The sequence below is a fragment of the Pundamilia nyererei genome, unplaced genomic scaffold (genome assembly GCF_000239375.1).
Source record: "Pundamilia nyererei isolate P.nyererei 1_Seehausen unplaced genomic scaffold, PunNye1.0 scaffold00236, whole genome shotgun sequence".
NCBI classification, from domain to species: domain Eukaryota; kingdom Metazoa; phylum Chordata; class Actinopteri; order Cichliformes; family Cichlidae; genus Pundamilia; species Pundamilia nyererei.
This window is the reverse complement of record NW_005187637.1, coordinates 136,215-156,206: the sequence shown is the minus strand read 5'-3', so window position 1 is coordinate 156,206 and position 19,992 is coordinate 136,215. Positions and strand designations below refer to the sequence as shown.

The 19,992-nt window shown below is 41.5% G+C and overlaps 1 protein-coding gene across 7 annotated transcripts in view; it reads left to right on the top strand.

The window, feature by feature from the left end:
* The window catches only part of LOC102200246 (IQ motif and SEC7 domain-containing protein 1-like), a 94,558-nt gene that overhangs the window by 68,758 nt on the left and 5,808 nt on the right, over positions 1-19,992 (top strand). For 5 of the 7 annotated variants that reach the window (XM_005749044.1, XM_005749045.1, XM_005749047.1 and 2 more), the window contains 11 exons: positions 10,802-11,081; positions 11,306-12,582; positions 13,220-13,381; positions 13,722-13,844; positions 14,252-14,418; positions 14,676-14,815; positions 15,816-15,845; positions 17,725-17,850; positions 17,934-18,033; positions 18,273-18,434; positions 18,820-18,996. In XM_005749044.1, the coding sequence (XP_005749101.1) occupies positions 10,802-11,081; positions 11,306-12,582; positions 13,220-13,381; positions 13,722-13,844; positions 14,252-14,418; positions 14,676-14,815; positions 15,816-15,845; positions 17,725-17,850; positions 17,934-18,033; positions 18,273-18,434; positions 18,820-18,996 (2,744 nt within the window). Of the gene's footprint in view, positions 1-3,751; positions 4,101-9,944; positions 10,341-10,801; positions 11,082-11,305; positions 12,583-13,219; positions 13,382-13,721; positions 13,845-14,251; positions 14,419-14,675; positions 14,816-15,815; positions 15,846-17,724; positions 17,851-17,933; positions 18,034-18,272; positions 18,435-18,819; positions 18,997-19,992 lie in introns of those variants that run through there. The other 2 variants (XM_005749049.2, XM_005749046.1) reach the window with 2 other exon arrangements.

The window sequence follows — 19,992 nt, the reverse complement described above, 5'->3', positions numbered from 1 at the left end:
AAGATTTGTTTTGGTTATCAGTGTCGTCTTGTGACCTGTGCCCGACTGCTGATCACAAGTTTCCTCCATTCATATTTCAAAGCTAGAGACTCCACCTGACCTGCATGTCTTTAAAATGTAAGAAGAAACCAGAGGACACCCACACAAACACAAAGAGACCAAAGAAAAACTCTAACCAAGAAGAAGTAAACCTTAGACCTTCTTTCCTTGTACGAGCAGGCCCAAAGTCATTAAATTGTTCTCAGCATGCTGGCACATTTGTAATTTAGATCAGTGCATTTTTGGAAAAAGCCACTGTTGAAATATTTTTTTTGAAACCACTATCATCTTTGCCTACATGTGATGCTATAGGCAGGAGCGTAGCATAAAACTGCATGCAGTAGAAATGGATCCTAAACTTCTGGCTCATGCTTTAAAAATTACCTGCCTGCACTGCTTCATTTTTTACATATTTAAACTCGTGCATTCATTCAGTTGTTCGTGGATTAAGGCTAAGCAATCTGTTGGAGCATTTATTGGCTGTGCATCGTGACCTCCGAGTTAACTGTTCCTCCCTGCATCCATCCTTAATGATAATCTAAGGTAAAGTGGTATGAATATTCTCATGTAAATAAACAAGGAAGTGAATATTTTTGAAAAATGTCCCACTAAAGCTTCGAAGAATAATGAAGCAAGCCTGCTTTTTCACCAGGATTTTGTTTACTCTTGCTACTGGTCAGCCTGTCGCCAGACAATTTTCAGTAAGAGTTCAAAAGAATCTCACAATGTACTTATAGTTAGAGGAAAGGATATGGTAAATTAAAAAGTCATCTCTCCCAAAACCTTCAGTTTTTGTTTGCATCTGGATGCATTACTGCAACAATATGCAAACAGGGAAAAAGAAAAGCCTCACAGACATCACTTGCCACTGATGATCTTTGATCATTCCCATAGGATCCCACAGGCAACACATCTGCTCCAGCTTTGCTGCCAGGATGTGATGAACAGATTCTGCATATCCTTTAATTACTTCTATTTCAGCTCTATTTAAACATCTGCTGCCAGTCCCTCCTTATGCACAGAAATTCTTTGTTCCTGAGAATTTACAGAGGAATGATGTGTTTTTTGTTTTGTTTTTTGTTTTTTTTTTGCCCCCTATACAAAGTTCTCTGTGTTCACAAAACTATCCCAGGCCACTACATCTCATTTAGTATGCTGTTGTATCAAACTATGACATCAGCCTGTTCTAATTGTTTCCAGACCAGGCGAAGGCTGAGTTTTCATTTTATTTTCCGTTTCTTAGCGCAGGTCTCAGTCGCTCAGCATCCAGCAAAAGCAGATAATGAGTAACGATGCATGATGTCATGTAGACAGAGCACCGTCTGCCAAACTTGTGACCAAGTTTCCAGGAAGATATCACTTTCCCCCCCTGTCGTTTCTTTTGCTTTCTTTTCTTCTGCTCTGCCTTTTTTTCATTCTCTTTGCAGTTGGAAAGTCCGTGTTTTTTCTTTGCCTGATACTCAGGTACTACATCTGTGGGAAGCATTTGATAAAGCTGTAGGTATGTTGACCGCTTGGGGCCTGTTGGGACTGGTCCCCTGTTTTCTGTAGTTAGCTTTCTTTTTACTCTGAGACAAGAAAGGGAAGGAAACGAAGGGAGGGTTTGGATTTGGAGGAGAGTGATAGAGTAGGAGCTGAAATGCAGAGAGACCATATGTATTGAGTTGGAGAAATACAGTTTTATGAGCGGAGAGTGGGCCTCTGCTTGGAATTCTCAATGACATCATTTTGGAGTAAAGCGTTGTGCAGCCAGGGCTCGGGAGATGGAGTGGGCCTTCATCAGACGGGACGACTAGACTGGGTTGTAACACTAGAGGAGGAGAGAGACATGGAGGCAGGCAGACAGGGAACATTACACAGGACAGCTAGGTTTGTGAAAACTTTTACAGCCCAGTTTTACCTGGAATACCTCTAATTAGATCATTTCAGCATAACCCTCCTTGATGCCTAAACTGACGTTACCCCTGTGCCCCATGATGAAACAGTCATAATATACTTGAGGTTGATACGCATCGTGCGCTCGCCTTCAAAATGAGACCACAATATTACTTCATATCGCAGTCAAAAACAAATAAACTCTAGTTAGCGGCTCCCTGTGGTCCACTGTGGGGGGAAGAGAAAACAAAGCATCTGCTGGGGCAAATATCTAAAATCATGCACATATTTCCAAACTAAATGCCTGCATCTGTGTTTGTGTCTTGGGTGAAGTGTGACAAAATGATTCAGTAATGAGGATGTCAGATTTATTACAGGGAGGTCTTAAATTGCTTTTGTTCCCATTTTTGTTTATGGTGTGTTTGTGTGATAGGTGAGTTCTGTAAGTTGAGTCAACTATCTTGCAGCTCCATAAGGCATTAGCAGCTGTAGCCGCCACAGTACGGGTCAAGGTCTCAAACTGAAATAGACCAGTTGGCCGGTTACTGTCGGTCTGCTTGCCTTTCTACACATACTCATTGTGACTGAGTCACACGTTGCAAGTAAGTCTCCCCTGCTGTGATCCATGACACATGTTGAGATACACTTGCTTTTTCTCCTTAAGTAACCCTTTCTTATGCTTTTGTCTCTCATTCTGCATCTTTCATTTGAAGCCTCAGATGAAAACAGTTCGGACAAGGTGATCATTTTAGGGGTTCGGGTCTGTAATTAGAAGAATTCAGGATCCCTCTCTTTTACAGACTGGTGTGGACGCCTCTGTGGATGATTGGTGTCCCTGTAAACTGGCTCCATGTGGGAGTCATTCTCCTCCGTTTCCTGTGCCTGTTGTCATTAGATAGAAAATACCTTTGGCTTGGGGGCAGTTTACTCCAACCCCCTTTTCTCAGAGGGGTGATTAGTCTCTGCCCTGTCTCAACAACACTGTGAAGTCCAGAGACAAGACACCATCACAGTTTGTGTGTTTGGGGCTTGGTGAGGTTTGCGCTGATGGTGCAGTACGAGGGGAATTTCATACAGTGTGTAACACTATCCATGAAGAAGTGTTTGTTTCAAGGCGAGTGAAAATTGAAGACATAAAGATACACAGCTTCTATTGTGTATCTGTTGTGATTTTCTGCAGCGAAAGACACCAAATCTGTAGCCCTTTTCTTAGTGCACATCTTAACAGTCACTGCTCAGCCCTGAAAGGCTCTATTAATAGAGGCGCTCTCTTTTATTTCCAGTCGCTACCAAGTCAGTCCTTTTCCTTTTGTGTAAAAAGAGCTAACAAAAGATCCTGACATTCAAACACTCCAAACCCTGTTTCCTTCAACCACTCTCTTTTTTTTCTCCTCATACTTTATTGTTTACCCATTTCTCTCTGTTCCATCTCACTCCTATTTTTCTACTATACCTATATGCACTTAACTCAGCTGCCACTCTCTTACCCTCCCTCCTGGCTTTTTTTTTTTTTTTTTTTTAGTGCATTGGTTTATCTTTTATTCCCAGCTGTCACTCTCTGTCTCTCCTTTTCATGTCTTTACACTTTGATAGCGTGCCTGAAAAACATGACTTTCTTTTCCACGTCGCCTCCTCTCTGGTCATGTGTGTCCCTTTCTTGCATGATAAGTGTTTCATCTCCATCTCTCTCTCTTCCTGCCCAGCTACAAAGCCTCCACACTTTCACACCCCCTTCCCAGCACCCCGCCCTCTTCCATACCGCTCGGGCCCTGGCAGAAACTCACACTCCCCTGTCTCATAGCCTCCACCCCCCTTATACTCCTACCAGCCCCGCGCACTGACGACAGAGAGGAAGAAAGAGAAAAAGAAAGGGCTCCATTTGACTGTCAAAGATTGCAGACTGCCACTTAGCACTGACCATGCACGCCTACCATCTATAGGAAACTGCTATCACAAGGCAACGAAATGAAAACGTCTGTAAGTGGCAGAGATCTACAAGCTGTAGCAGATGGCAGTTTTGAGTTGTGTCTGTCTTTTAGAGGAGCCTTTTAGGGAGCACTGGGGACTGGTGAGGAGATCTGCTAATGTTTGGAGTACATCTTCTTACAAGTGCTGGCCAGCATGTGGTGTTTGCAGTGTAATTCAGAGAAGACCCAGTCACTGCTGGAGCTGGAGCTGAATAGCTGGTAAGAGTAATAGGAGAGTGTACACTGTGCTTGATTTAATGTGTGAGTGTGTGTGTTGTCATTGAATGAGGATACACCTGGCTGCTAACCCTCATAAGCCTGTGTTTAATAAACACTGGAGAGGAAGAGAGCTGCTATGAGTTTGAATCATTCACCGTGTTCCAGGACTCCATTTATGATTTCACACGATCCTCTTATAATGACGGCAGTAATGTAAAGCTTTGCACTTTATATGACTGACTTTTAAAGTGTTGTCTGCATTTCCAGCTTTGACTCCATTCTAATTAAAAACAGATCATGCCCTCTCTGTGCGTCATTGTATGCCTGTGCTATCATAATATGTTTAGTCTTACTGTACAGAATCCATCTGAGTTGGATTGTTCCCCCTCCGCTCCGTTGAAGGGCATTCCTGTGGTGTGTCGTGGCCCTCCCACTTACTTGGCCACGGCTGTGTGCTCTTTCATAGCTCTGTCTTCAAGGGCAGGTGCTGAGCGTAGTGCTGGAGGACAGCTTAATGATTCATCACTGAAAGATAATGACAGTGGCTCAGTTGTTGTTGTTTTTGTTGTTGCTGAATCTTGACATGAGGGGGGAGGATGGATGATCAGACAGAACCAGGACTGTTAGTTACTGCGTGAGAGTAATATTGACTTTAGATTTCCTTAAGCAACAAGTCATTCAGTGGCATGTACAAACCATCAAATTACTCATCATACTGGCAGTGGCGTATGTTTCAGTTTGCTACTGTATACTTTTTTTTCATTATTGTGTGGACATTAAGTGGCACCTGATGAATGATTGCATACCTGTAATCAGCAAGCTTGATGCAAATAGAGAGGAACTTGAAGATTGTCCTCCACCAAGGCAATACCCAATTCAGCTTAGTTATCAAAAGGCTCTGCCTCAGCTCTCTCCTTGGCAGAGAAATGAAAAGCTGCTTTTCCGGTATTAATAGGAATTTTACTGTTGCTAATTATCCTCAATTGGCTATGGTTGTAGTTTTCAAAACAAAGGAAAAATGTGCTTGTTTTCTCGGGTATAGCTATTTAATACCCTTGGTTCTGATAACATTAGATGCCAAATGGCAGTCTGAAATATATAAAGACAGTCAGATCCTAAAACTCTCATTCTGAATGATACAACTTACAGTAGTTGACAGCCACGAGGCTTATGAGACTCCAGTTGACTATATACTGTCTGCTGCAAACTGTCAGGAGCATTACTGTCAGTCTGCTGGCCAGAGCAGCGTTCCAGCTCGTAGCTTTGTCCAACTGTAAATTCCCAACTTGCTCGTGTGTGTGTGTGTGTGTGTGTGTGTGTGTGTGTGTGTGTGTGTGTGTGTGTGTGTGTGTGTGTGTGTTTGTGTGTGTGTGTGTGTTTAGAGCAGCTAAAAAAGTAATTCATTAGTCCAATTATTGGTACTGAAATGACATATAGTGTTTTCTGGCAATTCGAGCTTTTAATGCTGGGCTTCATCATTATGCCTCTGTGTGGTCTGCGAGACCTTTCACCTGAAAAGTTTATTCCATCACATCTGTGTGCAGTGAGATCTGGTGTGTGCATCTGTATTTATGAGCTCTCTGAGTTGCTTTCAAAAGAGGGAAAAACATCTGCTTTTGTTGTGCTTGGAGCGCATGCTGTCACTGCATGTGGGGTGTGCGGTATGGAAGCGCTGTTTCGTTTTATTAGAACGGTCACTTCACAGCCTCTGTTCAGATACACACATAAAGAAATATATTTCTATAAATGGTAAGGTCCTACAAAGAAGCTACAGAAGAAAAGTAACTTTTTAAATCAGATTTGACCTTCCTCTGTAACTTTACAGGTACTGTAATTTAATATATAACAATGTCTAGATTGTTCCCCAGCAACAATGTTTTCAAACATACATGAATCTTTTCTCTGCACATGCTAACACTTTAAGAAACTCCCCCATGAGCTTGCTTGGTTTCAATGAAATCTCACTACATTACTTACATGTTTTTAAAGTTGGAAAAATGGCAAAAGTGAGGCCTTGAATGCAATGCTAGTAGAAATATTTTTTCTATGTGTGTATCGCTTTAGTGTTTACAACTGAGTTATGTTTTAGAGTGGTAAACTTCTCTGTGACGTTGCTTGGAAGTTGCGCTAGTTACACACTGCAGCAGTCTCTTCCTTTCTAACTCCAGCCTGTACTTCATTAGCCTTCTGCTATTCCCAGAACTCCTGTAGATGTGACTCCTCTTTTCCGGGATGGAGGAATGTTTCTCCCTCAGGTCCGACTGATGGTACGGGTTGAGGCCTGGGCAGGGGCCTCGGCCTGTTTGTTCAGGATGTGTTTGGAGGAAAGAGAGATTGTCGATTCTCCCCCCACCACCCCTCCAAATCCCTGGATCCTGTGGCTGAAAATCACTGCCAGCCGTGCTGACGTGCTTATCCATGCCTACATCAGAGCTCATGGAGGGGGGGCTCCTGGTGGATAAAGAGCCAGACGGAGGGACAGTCGGGGCTAATATTGTGAGATCATATTTCAAGGCTTGTACAGTCACTATCAGGAAGTGGTGTGGCATGACATCACTGCTTCCCCCACCACTCAACAGTGGTGGGGGAAGCAATGCTCACATATTAAAGTCCAAAACATGTATAAAACATTCATTTCAAAGTCATTTGAAGCCACTTGTGTCCACCGAATAATTAATAGCTGACTCTGTAATAGTTCTCCCGCTCTTTTTCCCTTTTCCACCAGCCATTTAAGCTTAAAATATCAGTGCAGATCTTAAAATGATGCACTCTCTTCTTATTCCCAGCTTTTTCCCTCCATCACTGGCAGCTGACCTCGCTCTGTAGAGTTTTCACTGACTGCACAGCAGTACTTATTCTCTCTCTCTTTCTTCCATTTGCTTTCACTCAAACACTCTTTGGATGCTAGGCTGGTAAAAAGCAGTAAAGAAAGTAAAGTAAAGAAGCTGGCTCACAGGTCTCACCCAGGGAAAATTATTACAGTTAGAGTTTTAACTTTTGCCTTAATATGTTTTTAAATTAATATAATTATTATTTTTCTTTTTAGATGTGCACTGCTGTAATTATTAACGGTGGCATGCATTTTGTGTTTTCAATGATTTCAATTAAACTCAATTCATTTTACCATCTTATTAGCATAAATTGAAATTTATTTTGGTTCATAAATAATTACAGAAGCAATTAAGCAAAACAATGAAAAGGCAATTATTCCCAACAAATTGGTACAAAAGAAAAAAAATATTTAAGCTGCATTACATAATGATAGCAATACTTTAGTCATCCTAAGAGCTCTGTCAGGTTACCGTTAGCAGGTAAATACTGAGATTAACATTCTAACATTTTCACATTAACAGTGCTAAGCTTAAATAACATCTACGGGGTCTAATGAAGCAGATAAGACACGCAAAGTTGACCTGATAATGGTGCTAGATGAAAATTAGGAAGATCAGTAAAGTCATTAAACTCACTGTGTGTACAAAATGTCATTGCAAGCAACGCAAAAATTAAAATGAGTTGAGCCACCGACCCAAAAATGGACATTGGTGCTGGTTTGGCTAAAAATGTTTGTAGACTTTGATTACAAACCATCATTTTGGTATTAAAAGAAAAATGAAGCCAAATGAACTAACAAAGTCTATGTCAGAGAAATGTCACATTTGTTAAATGCCCACTCCTCCTGACTAACGTCCAAATCCCTTGTGTCATCATAACGTTAATTCTTCATTTATCTCAAATGAAGAAATAAAAAAACAATGACTGCCACCTGCAAGCACACAGTGTAATTTTTAACTCCAGGGATGACAGCTTTGACAGATGGTTGGGAACTTTTATCCCAGCTGTGATTATGCAATGAAGTATGATCTTGAATGTGTTTTGCTAGGTACTAGCGTTGCTGCAGCTATGTAAAGGGCAAGTCTGGCTCTGTTGCTGTGCACTGGTCCATACTAAAACACTATGTGTATTTTCTACCCTGAGGGGAGTTGGTAAGCATTTACTTAGCTTGACGTTTCACTGTCTGACTGTGGGTTTGGCTGACCTTGAATGGCTCATCTCCACTCCCTCATAAGTTTACTGGCCATTTTACTAGATACATCTTGCTAATACTTGTTTGAAGCTCCTTTTGCCTTCAGAAATGCCTTAAATATTTGTGCCACAGATACAGCGAAGTGCTGGAGACACCCTCAGAGATTTTGGTCCTTATTGACGTGTTAACACCACACAATTGCTGCAGAATTGTGAGCTGCAAAACCATGAAGTGGATCTCCTGTTCCACCACATCTCAAATGTGCTCTATTGGTTTAAGATTTAGTGACGATGGAGGCCATTTGAGTACAGTAAACTCATTGTTATGTTTAAGAAACCAGCTTGAGATGATTTGAGCTTTGTGACGTGACACATTAAGCAGCCATCAAAGATGGGTACACTGTGGTCATAAAGGGATGGGCGTGATCAGCCCATTAGTTTGGTAAGCTGTGGTGATTTAACAATGCTCAGTTAAGAAATATCCCCTGTGAAATACCAGTGTGAACCATTGATACAAGAAAGAATGGATCCATGCTTTCATGGTGTTAACACCCCTACCGTCTGAATGACCCTCAAACCAGGCACAATTTTTCCACCCATCTCTTTTCTACTTTTGGTGAGGTCATGCAAATTGTAACCTCAGTCTCCTGACAGGAGAGTTGGCTGACAAGAGTAATACCAGTGTGGTCATCTGGTGCTGTAGCCCATCTGCTTCAAGGTTTGTTGTCTAAGTTGTTCAGAGATGCTCTTCTACGTAACTTGGTTGTAATAAGTAAAAATTTTAGTTACTTTCCCCCTCCTGTCAGCTTGAAGCAGTCTGACCCTCGCTGGATAGTTTTTCCTTTTCAGTTCTCTGTAAATCATAAAGATGGTTGAAAATCCCGGTAGATCAACATTTTATGAAATACTCAGACCAGCCTGTTCGGCACCAACAACCATCCCACGTTCAAAGTCACTTAAATCCCCTTTCTTCCTCATTGTGATACTTAGTTTGAAATTCAAGAGGTTATCTTGGCAGTGTCTGCATGCCTAAACATATTAAGTTGCTTCTACATGATTGGCTGATTAGACATTTTTGAATGGGTGTAGTTATGAAAGTGTTCTATGAGTGTGTTCTTTCCACTTGCATCCAAATGCCATCTTAGTTTGTGGAATTAGGCTGAGTATTTTCGGGATTGTGCTTTTCCTAAAAATTATTAATGATGGTTTGGCAGCCAAGTGCAATCTGTTTTAATATTTCACTCTAAAATCTTTAGTTGAAAAGCAGTAGTGCTTTTTTGGAGGGGGGCGTTATTCTCCAAAGCATTTGTGTTGATCTGAAAACTAAGCTGCCTGAAGCCTTTGCAAACATCCATGACTCATATGTTAATCACTAATAATGACTTACCTTAAGCCTTGCAAGTGTAGTTATTGCAATTTTGAAAACATTTTCAATTTCTGTTGCACTTTCTCTGTTAATCACAAATCTAGGGACATCAAAAGACATGCTGTGGGTTGTAAATCCAGTTCAAATTTCCTAAATGACAAGTATAAACTCAGCTGAGGCAGATATTACATCTGAGCCTCGCTGTCTTTTATTAACCATAAAATCCTCGTGCTGAGCGGGGTTACTCGGAAGTCACAAAAAGAGTTTACACTTATATTACAGTACATTTGCCATCTGAACTCCTGAACCAAATTCAGTTCCACTTTTTCGCTTGTGCTCTTTGCTGTGTTTGACAGGCTGTTGCCGAATGTTGATTTCAGGCAGTCCAATAAAGGAAGTAGATGTGTACGCTGCATGGGTGTGTCAAGTCACAGTTCAAACACATTAGGCTGCCAGTGAACTGTGCATTAATCGTATCAGAGGAGAAGGGAAGAAATGTTAGTTGGTGTGATGATAGTTACAGAGCGGGTCGGCACCTCTGAAAGGCATTTCTGTTTTTTGACTGAGGGATCACTGAAGTTATATTTACTCACTCTTCTCCAAACTGGACTTTGTAACGAGAATTGGAACAGAGTGTCGTCGCTACTGCGAATATGATGTAATTCTCCTGGGCCACTGATTGGCCCCTGAGCTGACATAAACCTGGATTTCCTGGAGGATTCTGTGTACTCTGGACTTCATTTGACAGAAAGAATGGTGGACAAGATATGGAGGAAGAGTTGGCATTTTATTGAAAATAGACGGTCTCTTCGTAAGAGGCAGACCTCTAGTGTGGTAGAATGTAAGAGTGAGTGAGTAATCGCTTGTTTTTTGTTCCTTTCTCAGTATTTGTAAAGGAAGCAATTGCACAAGGACTGTGTTACTGCTAATGTATTTTATTTTAGGAGTGGTTATGTGTCTTTTGTGTCTCCTAAATGTGGTACAGCAAAAACTATGACACACTAGTAATTTCTTCTGCGAAATCTATTAGCATCAGACAGCTTTGAATTTAATTAAGTGTGGTTTATGCAGTATGTCAGGATCGCATGCCCCAGAAAAGGCTATATTCATTCACACCCATGCTATTGTGCAATACCATATTTCTAATACCATACTTAATTGTATATAATGGATATTTAACTTAAGCTACTCTTTGTTAAGGCATTTTGGGATTGAACTAACCTGATAATATTTAAATCCAGTACTGCCTCAGAGATTTTTCTTTCCTTCTACCGTCTCTAATCATCCATCCATCTCTTTCCTGTCTTTGTAGTGTGGAAGGGGATGCACGGCCCAGTGATAGTGGCCCTTCCTTGGATGGGGGAGCCAGCTATGGCCAGGGTCCCGTGACCCACGGCTCAGCCATCAGCCCCGACCGATTTGACAGCCCACTTTACAGCCACGGGGTCCAGCCTGGGCCTCAGAGGCCCCGACGACCCAAGCTCCAGCACTCACAGTCCATCCTCCGTAAGCAGGCTGAGGAGGAGGCCATCAAGCGGTCCCGATCGCTCTCTGAGAGCTATGAGCTCTCTGCTGACCTCCAGGATAAACAGGTAAAAGACTGTTTTTGACAGAAATTCAAAGAGTCACATGATATCTGTTTTTAAAAAATCATATATTTTGAATCTTTTCTTGTCAGAAAGCTAGCTGTGTAAAGAACACTTTGTTAGCTTCTAACAGGACATCCACGGTGATGACTTTATAGACCATGTGCAGCTAAGAAAACCAATTAAGTAACCCATGGGTCTTACAGTTAATTTACTTGTGTTTTTGTTAGGTGGAGATGCTAGAGCGCAAATATGGTGGACGATTCATAACTCGACATGCAGCTCGAACCATTCAGACGGCGTTCCGCCAGTATCAGATGAACAAGAACTTTGAACGTCTCAGGAGTTCTATGTCAGAGAACCGTATGTCCAGACGCATTGTACTTTCTAACATGAGGATGCAGCTCTCATTTGAGGGCCCCGAAAAAGTCCACAGCTCATACTTTGAGGGGAGGCAGGTGTCCATGACGGAGGACGGCACCCCGCTGTCCATGGTGCAGTCAGAATGCGGAGATATAGAGGTTCACCAGCAGGCCAACATGGCGCACCCTCCACCGCAGGGTGACCTTACAGATGCCATCACAGAGCTGGAGGACGCCTTTTCAAGACAAGTCAAGTCTCTGGCTGAGTCGATAGATGATGCTCTGAACTGTCGCAGCCTTCAGGGGGATGAGGGTCCTGACCCAGAGGCTATTGGCTGCTCCGAGAGACAGGGGGATGTGCAGTATCAGGTGAAGTCTCACCATAGGGCAGCTGGACGGATGCGCGATGAAACGATGGCGTCTTATAGCGATGTTACTCTGTTCATCGATGAGGAGGACATGTCCCCTTCTATTGCCTTGTCCAGGTCAGGGGACCAGCCCTCCAGCACAGAATCAGACTTACGGTTGCGGTCAGTTAACTCCTCTCAAGAATACTGGCCTATTGACCCCAAAGATGAGGGTCGTGACACAGACACAAGCTGCCGCAGCACTCCTTCTCTAGAGTGCCAAGAGCAGCGTCTTAGAATGGACCATCTTCCTCTGTTGACCATAGAACCTCCTAGCGATAGCTCCGCAGAGCTCAGCGACCGGTCAGAGCGGAGCACTGTCAAACGGCCACCTGTGTATGAACCTCACGGCCACATTGTAACATCGTCCCAAGCAAGCCCCAAACACATTTCCCACGGGCCCCCACCACGAGCTCCCTCCCGTGACGACGACGCGCCTCTTCGCCACCGCCACAGACAGTTAGAAAGCCACTTGGCTATCAACGGCTCAGCTAACAGACAGAGCAAGTCAGAGTCCGATTTCTCAGATGGGGACAATGACAGCATCAATAGCACATCAAACTCAAATGACACCATTAACTGCAGCTCTGAGTCCTCATCAAGAGACAGCCTGCGAGAGCAGACCCTAAGTAAGCAGACCTACCACAAAGAGACTCGCAACAGCTGGGATTCGCCCATATTCAGCAATGATGTTATCCGGAAGCGACACTACCGCATCGGCCTGAATCTCTTCAACAAGTAGGTACTCTGCTCTGCTGGAGCACATGCTTGACCTGCGTTTATAGTGAGGGCTAAAAACGCATGTTGCTGCCATCACTGATGTTTCTTCTGAACTTCATAAATTTTGATCCCTTTATAGTTTTGTTTTGTTTTTTTTAAGTTAAAAAAATCATTAAAAAATTAATTTCATTAGGAATTAATAAAACTATTTTTAAAAGAAAAATGGAATAGAAAAAAATAATAAACCCACTCAACATAATGAAACTCATATTGAAAAGTACAAACTGTAATACCTCTATTTGTGTTTGACGAACAGCAGTTCTATTGTTTGCTTAGTAAGACTGATAAAACTAAATTGCACCATCACTGCTTTAATATTTCCAGAGATATATTTCTTTCTTAATGAAAGCCTTTCACTCATCTGTATTACTTAGATTTTATCTGACGTAACTACATGACAATAAGATGAGAGGTTTGAAGTGTGTGTGTTTTGTTTTTAGGCCTGTGTCAAAATTTTGGGTAGTAACAGTAATATAGATGGATTTTCTAAGAACAAGATTAAGCAGCAGCATATTCTTCTTCCCAGTTTAAAAATGTACCAGCATCTGTCCAGGAATTAAAAACAAACCATCCGGGGACATGTTGAATTTTTCAGGAAGCCAGAAAAGGGCATTCAGTATCTTACTGAGAGAGGATTCATCCCTGACACGCCAGTCGGAGTGGCTCACTTCCTGCTGCAGAGAAAGGGGCTAAGCAGGCAGATGATTGGAGAATTTCTTGGCAATCGACAGAAGCAGTTCAACAGAGATGTCTTGGAGTAAGTATCGCCACAGGAATGATCAAAAAAATATTGTTATTACTGACAGTAACATAATCCAAAGCATACTTAGTTTTGTTTTTTTTAAAAAGGAGTGTGGAACATATGAAAACAGTTAAGCAATTGCTCAGAGGATTTACTCAACGAAGATCCCACAGTCTATGAGAGTGACTTATGGCACCAATATGACAAGAATTCACTGACATATCCCCCATGATAGAATCTGGGCCAAACCATCCCTGTTGAGCTACCAGTGAATGAGGATGAGCACAAAAACTGTGGCAGTCTGTGTTTTGATGTATTTGCCTTTTTTCTCTTCATCCCTCTCCTCACGTACCAGCTGTGTGGTAGACGAAATGGACTTCCAGGGCATGGAGCTCGACGAAGCCCTGAGGAAATTTCAGAACCACATCCGCGTCCAGGGTGAAGCACAGAAGGTGGAGCGGCTCATTGAGGCTTTCAGGTTGGGGTTTTATGCCGTATATGTAAAAAAAAAAAACTGCAATATAAACTTTTTTTTTTTTTTGAGAAAGTTTAGTGACCCAATCCTCCTACTGAAAATGGATTTATTTACTATGATCATTAAACCGAGCTGATTCTTAACGACCCCTGTGTATTTCATGTAGTCAAGTGCAGTAAAACATTAGCATTAGTGTTCATAATACTGAAAGCATTTTAATAAACATCATCGGTCTTCCTCACAGCTGTGTCATCTGCATAATTATTGGTTCATAAAGAGAACCCATTTACTTCTGTTTTCTTCAGGCAGTGTTGAAAACATTTCCTCACTCTGACTCGCTTGCATCGAGTTTAGAGTCTGAGTTTTGCTCTTCCTTAACATTACTTAATGCTCCCGTTTTCTATTTTTAGCCAGCGCTACTGCATCTGTAACCCAACAGTAGTGCGGCAGTTTAGGAACCCTGACACCATCTTCATCCTAGCTTTTGCAATCATCCTCCTCAACACCGACATGTACAGCCCCAACGTCAAGCCAGAGAGGAAGATGAAGCTGGAGGACTTTATCAAGAACTTAAGAGGTAACAGAAAACTGTTATTATGAAATACATGTGAAGGCATTATATATAGACCTTGACGGGGCAATAAGTGAAATTCAGCTTCAAAAATAAATTAAACCTTTCACCACAGAGGGGCAGAGTAGGTCACCAACCCTTACAATTTGAATCCTCTTTGCTTTATTAATTTCTTCTCTCACTATCCTGACCTTTAAAAAGAAAAAAAAAATCCTTTTACTGTTGTTCTAATGCTTCAGGTGTATGTGTACGTTGACTTTCAGGTGTGGATGATGGAGAGGACATACCCCGGGAGACTCTGGTCGGCATATATGAGAGGATTCGTAAACGAGAGCTCAAAACCAACGAAGACCACGTCTCCCAGGTGCAGAAGGTTGAGAAGCTCATTGTGGGAAAGAAACCAGTAAGTTATGTGTTTTTTAGTCTTTCTGTCAAGGTCACAAAATTGTTAGTTGGATTTCTTATTTTTTATTTTTATTACAAGGCAAGACATCACAGACCAGGACATATCCTTTACCCTCTCTTACGTAGCTTATTTCAGAGAAGGAACGCTAAGATGTAGAAAAGTCTTCAGACACGCACTGGTGATTTCAACACACACAAGGCCTTTGTGAAATGTCGCACACTGCTGCAGTCTGATGAAAAATAGGCACATCCTGCCATTTTAACACAATATAGTAGTTGCTATCCTTGAGCAGAGCAAAATCCATTTTTCTTTAACTGACTGGCATAAGTTGCATTGCTTTAATCCGTTGATTAGTTATTAGTCTGTTTATCTCTTGCCATACATACTGGATCAAAGTTATTATCAGATTTTGTTCTCCCATTACTCCATTCCCTTGTAGGCAGCTGGAGACAGCCTTTCTGCAGTATTCTGCAGGCAATACCGTTTCTGCCATGTGTGAAGGTTAAAGGTGTGATTAACTTACCCTCAGGGAGAGGCTTGTCTGGCATGGATGACTTTGTTTTAGTCGGTTTTCAGATGAATGGAGTCTGTTCTGCTCTGCCAGTAATAATTGAATGTATTGAAAAATGATTCCTTGTCACCATTTAGCTGCATAATTAAGGAGGACACGTAGTAAAACAGTTTAACATAAAAGGCATGCTGGAAATCCTCTCTATAATAATCAGGTCCACTAGTGCTGGCACAGGATCTGTATTCATTCCAGTATCGTTATTGATTCTTACAAATCTGAAGACAAAGAAAAATCGACGACTTTTGCACCAAACCAATAAGGTGCATGCATTTTCATAGGCATTATAATGGGAAAACTGTTAACAAGGGCAAATCCTTCTTAAGAAGGGAATATATATAATTATTTTTTTAAGTTATAAGAAGCATTAGTGCAAATAATCTCAATATACTAACTGCACCTAACATCGTCTCTGTCCTCTCTTTTTAGATTGGATCTCTCCACCATGGCCTGGGATGTGTAAGTAGATTATCTGTAAATCAGATGATCATTTATTATTCTTTGTTTCACTTTGCATCTCTGTCTCTTTAGTGATTCCTCAACATCATGCAGTTACTTTTTAAGTCAGCTTTTCAAGACTGGCAACGACTTTTCCCAGAGACATTACACTGGTTGGTGAGAGATGGACAGTTAGTGTTTTACGCTGGTGGCAGAATCAAAAGGCATAAATTTTTGGGTGGCGCTAAGCCGCAGCGTTTACAAATTCTGTGCTCAGCAGGGTGTATATCACTGCGGTGTGCTTGTCACATCAATCCTTAAGGAATGAGCTATGCTAAGCTGACTTAGCACTAGTAGTGCATTCATTTGAGTGCCACGTATACTGGCTTTTTATATATGTAAGGCTACCTAAACTTTGAATGAACTCTTTTACAGTTTTCATCATTGCGCACAGTAACCTAGGTATTTAAAACAACAACAACAAAAAACCCAGAAGGTAGCCTGTCACCTGTTACTGTCAAGTTATTGAATACTCTCGAAGAGAACACCTATTGGATCAGTCTGCACAGTGTGCATTTGTACGACTGTTGGATTGATGGCTCATTACTCTTTCTTGGCATTTTTGTGGGACTTGCTACAGGAAAATAAATCACTAAACTTTGAATTCAAAAAGAAAATCCAGCAGCAGCATTCACTGTCGGACAATTTTCCCTGTGTCACGAAAAGGGTGGAGAATCCAAAACATCAGGTGGTTTTGTTATGCTAGCATGACTTCATTTGCATCCTTGCTACTGCCAACAAGAATGTGTGGGGGAGGGTTGGAGAAGACTTGAGCATGGTTGCTTAAAACATGCTCCACAGCTGTGTCACCTGTCAAACTGGTGCAAAAATCCAAAGAAGCTTTCATGTAAGAATCATTTTACAGGAAGAAATGTGAAATTCTAATCCTAAATGTCTTAAACGTGTAATTAAGGTAAGTAAAGTAAAATGTTATTTATATATCACCTTTTAAGACAAAGATTACAAAGCACTTCACAAAGAAATACCAAGACATTTAAAACAAAACAGACAAAAAGTCTTCGATATACAATTTTTACATATGCCTTTTTTCCCCAAAATAATGACATTTATAACAAACTAAAATATTTTATTTCTACAGTGACTTTTGAAAACAGAATTGGTTTACAATATTTTGCAGAATACTACCATAAATTTCCATTATGCCAAATTTATATTAGGAGAAGAAGAGTCACATTATTCATGAAAGGCAGCTCAGTTCAATTTAATACAGGTTTATTTGTATAGCCCCTAAATCACAACAGTTGCCTCAAGATGAACACTAAAGCTTTATGGGTCTATGGGTGTATATTTATAAGCTATTCACGGTCACAGAGACTGTGATTTAACATAGTCACATACCAGTGCGAAAAAACTCAGTTTTTTAAATTTAATATGCATTTAATATTCCTGTTAAATCTTATGTAAGGATCTCTTATGTGTGCCATGTTTACTTAAGAGCATAATTATCTGCTCAATAATAAGTGTTTGTCTTTTTTATTGTAAAATGTAAAAGGTTTTTTCCGGAAAGGATACATCTGTGATTCCTTGCTCTTGGCTCCTTCAGGAGCCTCCTCTCTCCTTGTAAATTGGAGCGCTTTAGGAGTTTGAAGATCTTCCCTAATGGCAGAGGTTAACAATTTCTAGGTCACTGGAGGAAATAGGAAGTGAGGAGGCATAAGTTGGCATAATGAAAAGCGCCCAAGGGAGGAATAAATTAGTCATCTCTTGGCCATACCTTTTTCAAATTTGCAGATGGAGAATAACTTCTGTTCCTTGTTACGCAATGGACTGAGGCCATAATTACCTCTAAAGTGTTGTGCTGTTTTCCTCTGCCTTGTAGGTGTTATCGCTGCCGCACCGTAGACTGGTGTGTTACTGCCGTCTGTTTGAAGTGCCAGATCCAAACAAGCTCCAGAAGCTAGGCCTGCATCAGCGGGAGATCTTCCTGTTCAACGACCTCCTAGTGGTAAATATCGCCCTGTCCTCTCCCTTCTGCCTCCCCTCCCCTGTCCAAACCGTCCTTACAGGGTTATTTTTGTATAATTTCAGGTAACCAAGATTTTCCAAAAAAAGAAGAATTCAGTGACCTACAGCTTCAGACAGTCCTTCTCTCTATATGGGATGCAAGTCATGCTGTTTGAAAATCAGTGTAAGTTGCACTGAGAGTTTCCATTTATTATATTCCGTGCAGCATGCTAGCTGACAGTATTTACATCACACATTTTGACGTTGCACATTAACACAGGCAGCTGGAATGGGAAGTCGAACCAAATGGGCTGCGACGTTGTTTATACTCTCCAAAACTTCAGACAGAATTCACCCGATGGGTTTCGCCTCGGTTTTGATGAATGAACCTTTTCTCTCTCTCTCTGTTTCCCATTGCCCCAGATTATCCAAATGGAATCAGACTTACATCAGCGATACCAGGTGCAGACATCAAAGTGCTTATCAACTTTAATGCGCCCAACCCCCAGGACCGCAAGAAGTTTACAGATGACCTACGAGAGTCCATTGCTGAGGTCCAGGAAATGGAGAAATACAGAATAGAGTGTGAGCTGACCGTTTCCCCTCCCAACCCACCCACCCCCGTTACTCTGTCTGCTTCAGGCTGTGTAAAGTAGAAACAGAGCATGGGTCTCATTACTCAAATGCAGCAGATTTCAAGAGAGAATGTTTACAAAGTTCACAGGATGGTTACCAGAAGGGGCGGCAGATTATTGGGGACATTAAAGCGGTTTCCATTTTTACATACAAGAGCAGGATGTTAAAAATTAAGCATATCAATACTGCACACCTCATAAATTTCAGGCAGCAAAGGGTGGCTTAATACGTAACAGAAAAAAAATGCATTCCATGGCCAAAGTGAGATGTAAAACCGCTGCCACTTACCTCAGTCTTTCCTTGGCTTTTTTTTTTTTTTTTTTTAATATTACAGCTGAGCTGGAGAAGCAGAAAGGGGTAGTGAGGCCCAGCATGTCGCAGAGCTCTGGCCTGAAGAAGGAAGCAGGCAATGGGAACATGAACCGGGCCAGTCTGGATGATAGCTACGCCATGGGTGAGGGCCTGAAGAGGAGTGCCCTCAGCAGCTCCCTTAGAGATCTCTCTGAAGCAGGTATAGCCAAAACATCTTTGCTTTTACTAGCTGGGAGAAGTACACTCCTTCTGTCATCCACATCTTTATGATGATATCAAGGGGATAAAAATAGCAAAATGTTGTTTCACAGCACCATACCTTCTTCTTCCCTTTAAATCCATAATCTAACACCCCCTCCCTCCCCCCTCCCCCATGACTGGATGGTTTGGTCTGGACGGTGTTTCCTGTCAGTGTTGCGCCTCTTTTGTACTCAGCATACTTTGTTTTAGAGAGACCTCAACTTTCCACAGCTCAAAGACTGAAAACGGACCTGTTTAAGAAGAGGTTTAGCAATGCAGATTTTTTCTTTTCACTGATTGATGAAACCGACAGGCAGGTGTCACCCCTGTTCATTTGGATGATTTATTATGAGCAGTTTTTTTTCCCCCGTTTGTGTTTTCATCATCACTTTATTTCCTGTTATTTAGCACTTTTGCATTTGTTTAATCCAAAGACATTCCTTACAATCTGTTCCGTTTTAATCAGCAATCATGTCTCATTTCCTCATCTGTATGTTTATAAACGACACCATTCTTAAGCAGCAACGAGATGAAGACTTAGTTTCTGTCTTGGTGTTAAGAATCACGTCATACCCATGAATATCAGTGTTTAACACAGCTGCTGTGTCTCTGAAGCAAGAATACATTTCATTCATTACAGATAACAGCTTTGTGAAGTTATCAGGTGATTAACTTGATAAGAAAATGAAATCCAGTCGGGGGTCTGCCTCACTTGTTGGTAATACGATATGCTTTGTTCTTATGATCACTACCTGAATGGGAAATGATAGATCAGACAGTGAAGGAGTCTGTAGCAGAAGTCCATCTGCCCTCCTGTCTCCTTTGTTTTTTCAGTGCAGGACGTGGCATGTTAGTGGGGTCACTTTGGTTAAGTGTTTTTTATTTTGTTTTGTTTTTTCCTTTCCTGCCATGTGACATTTCATGTGTATTTACTGTGTTCTGCCCATACACATCA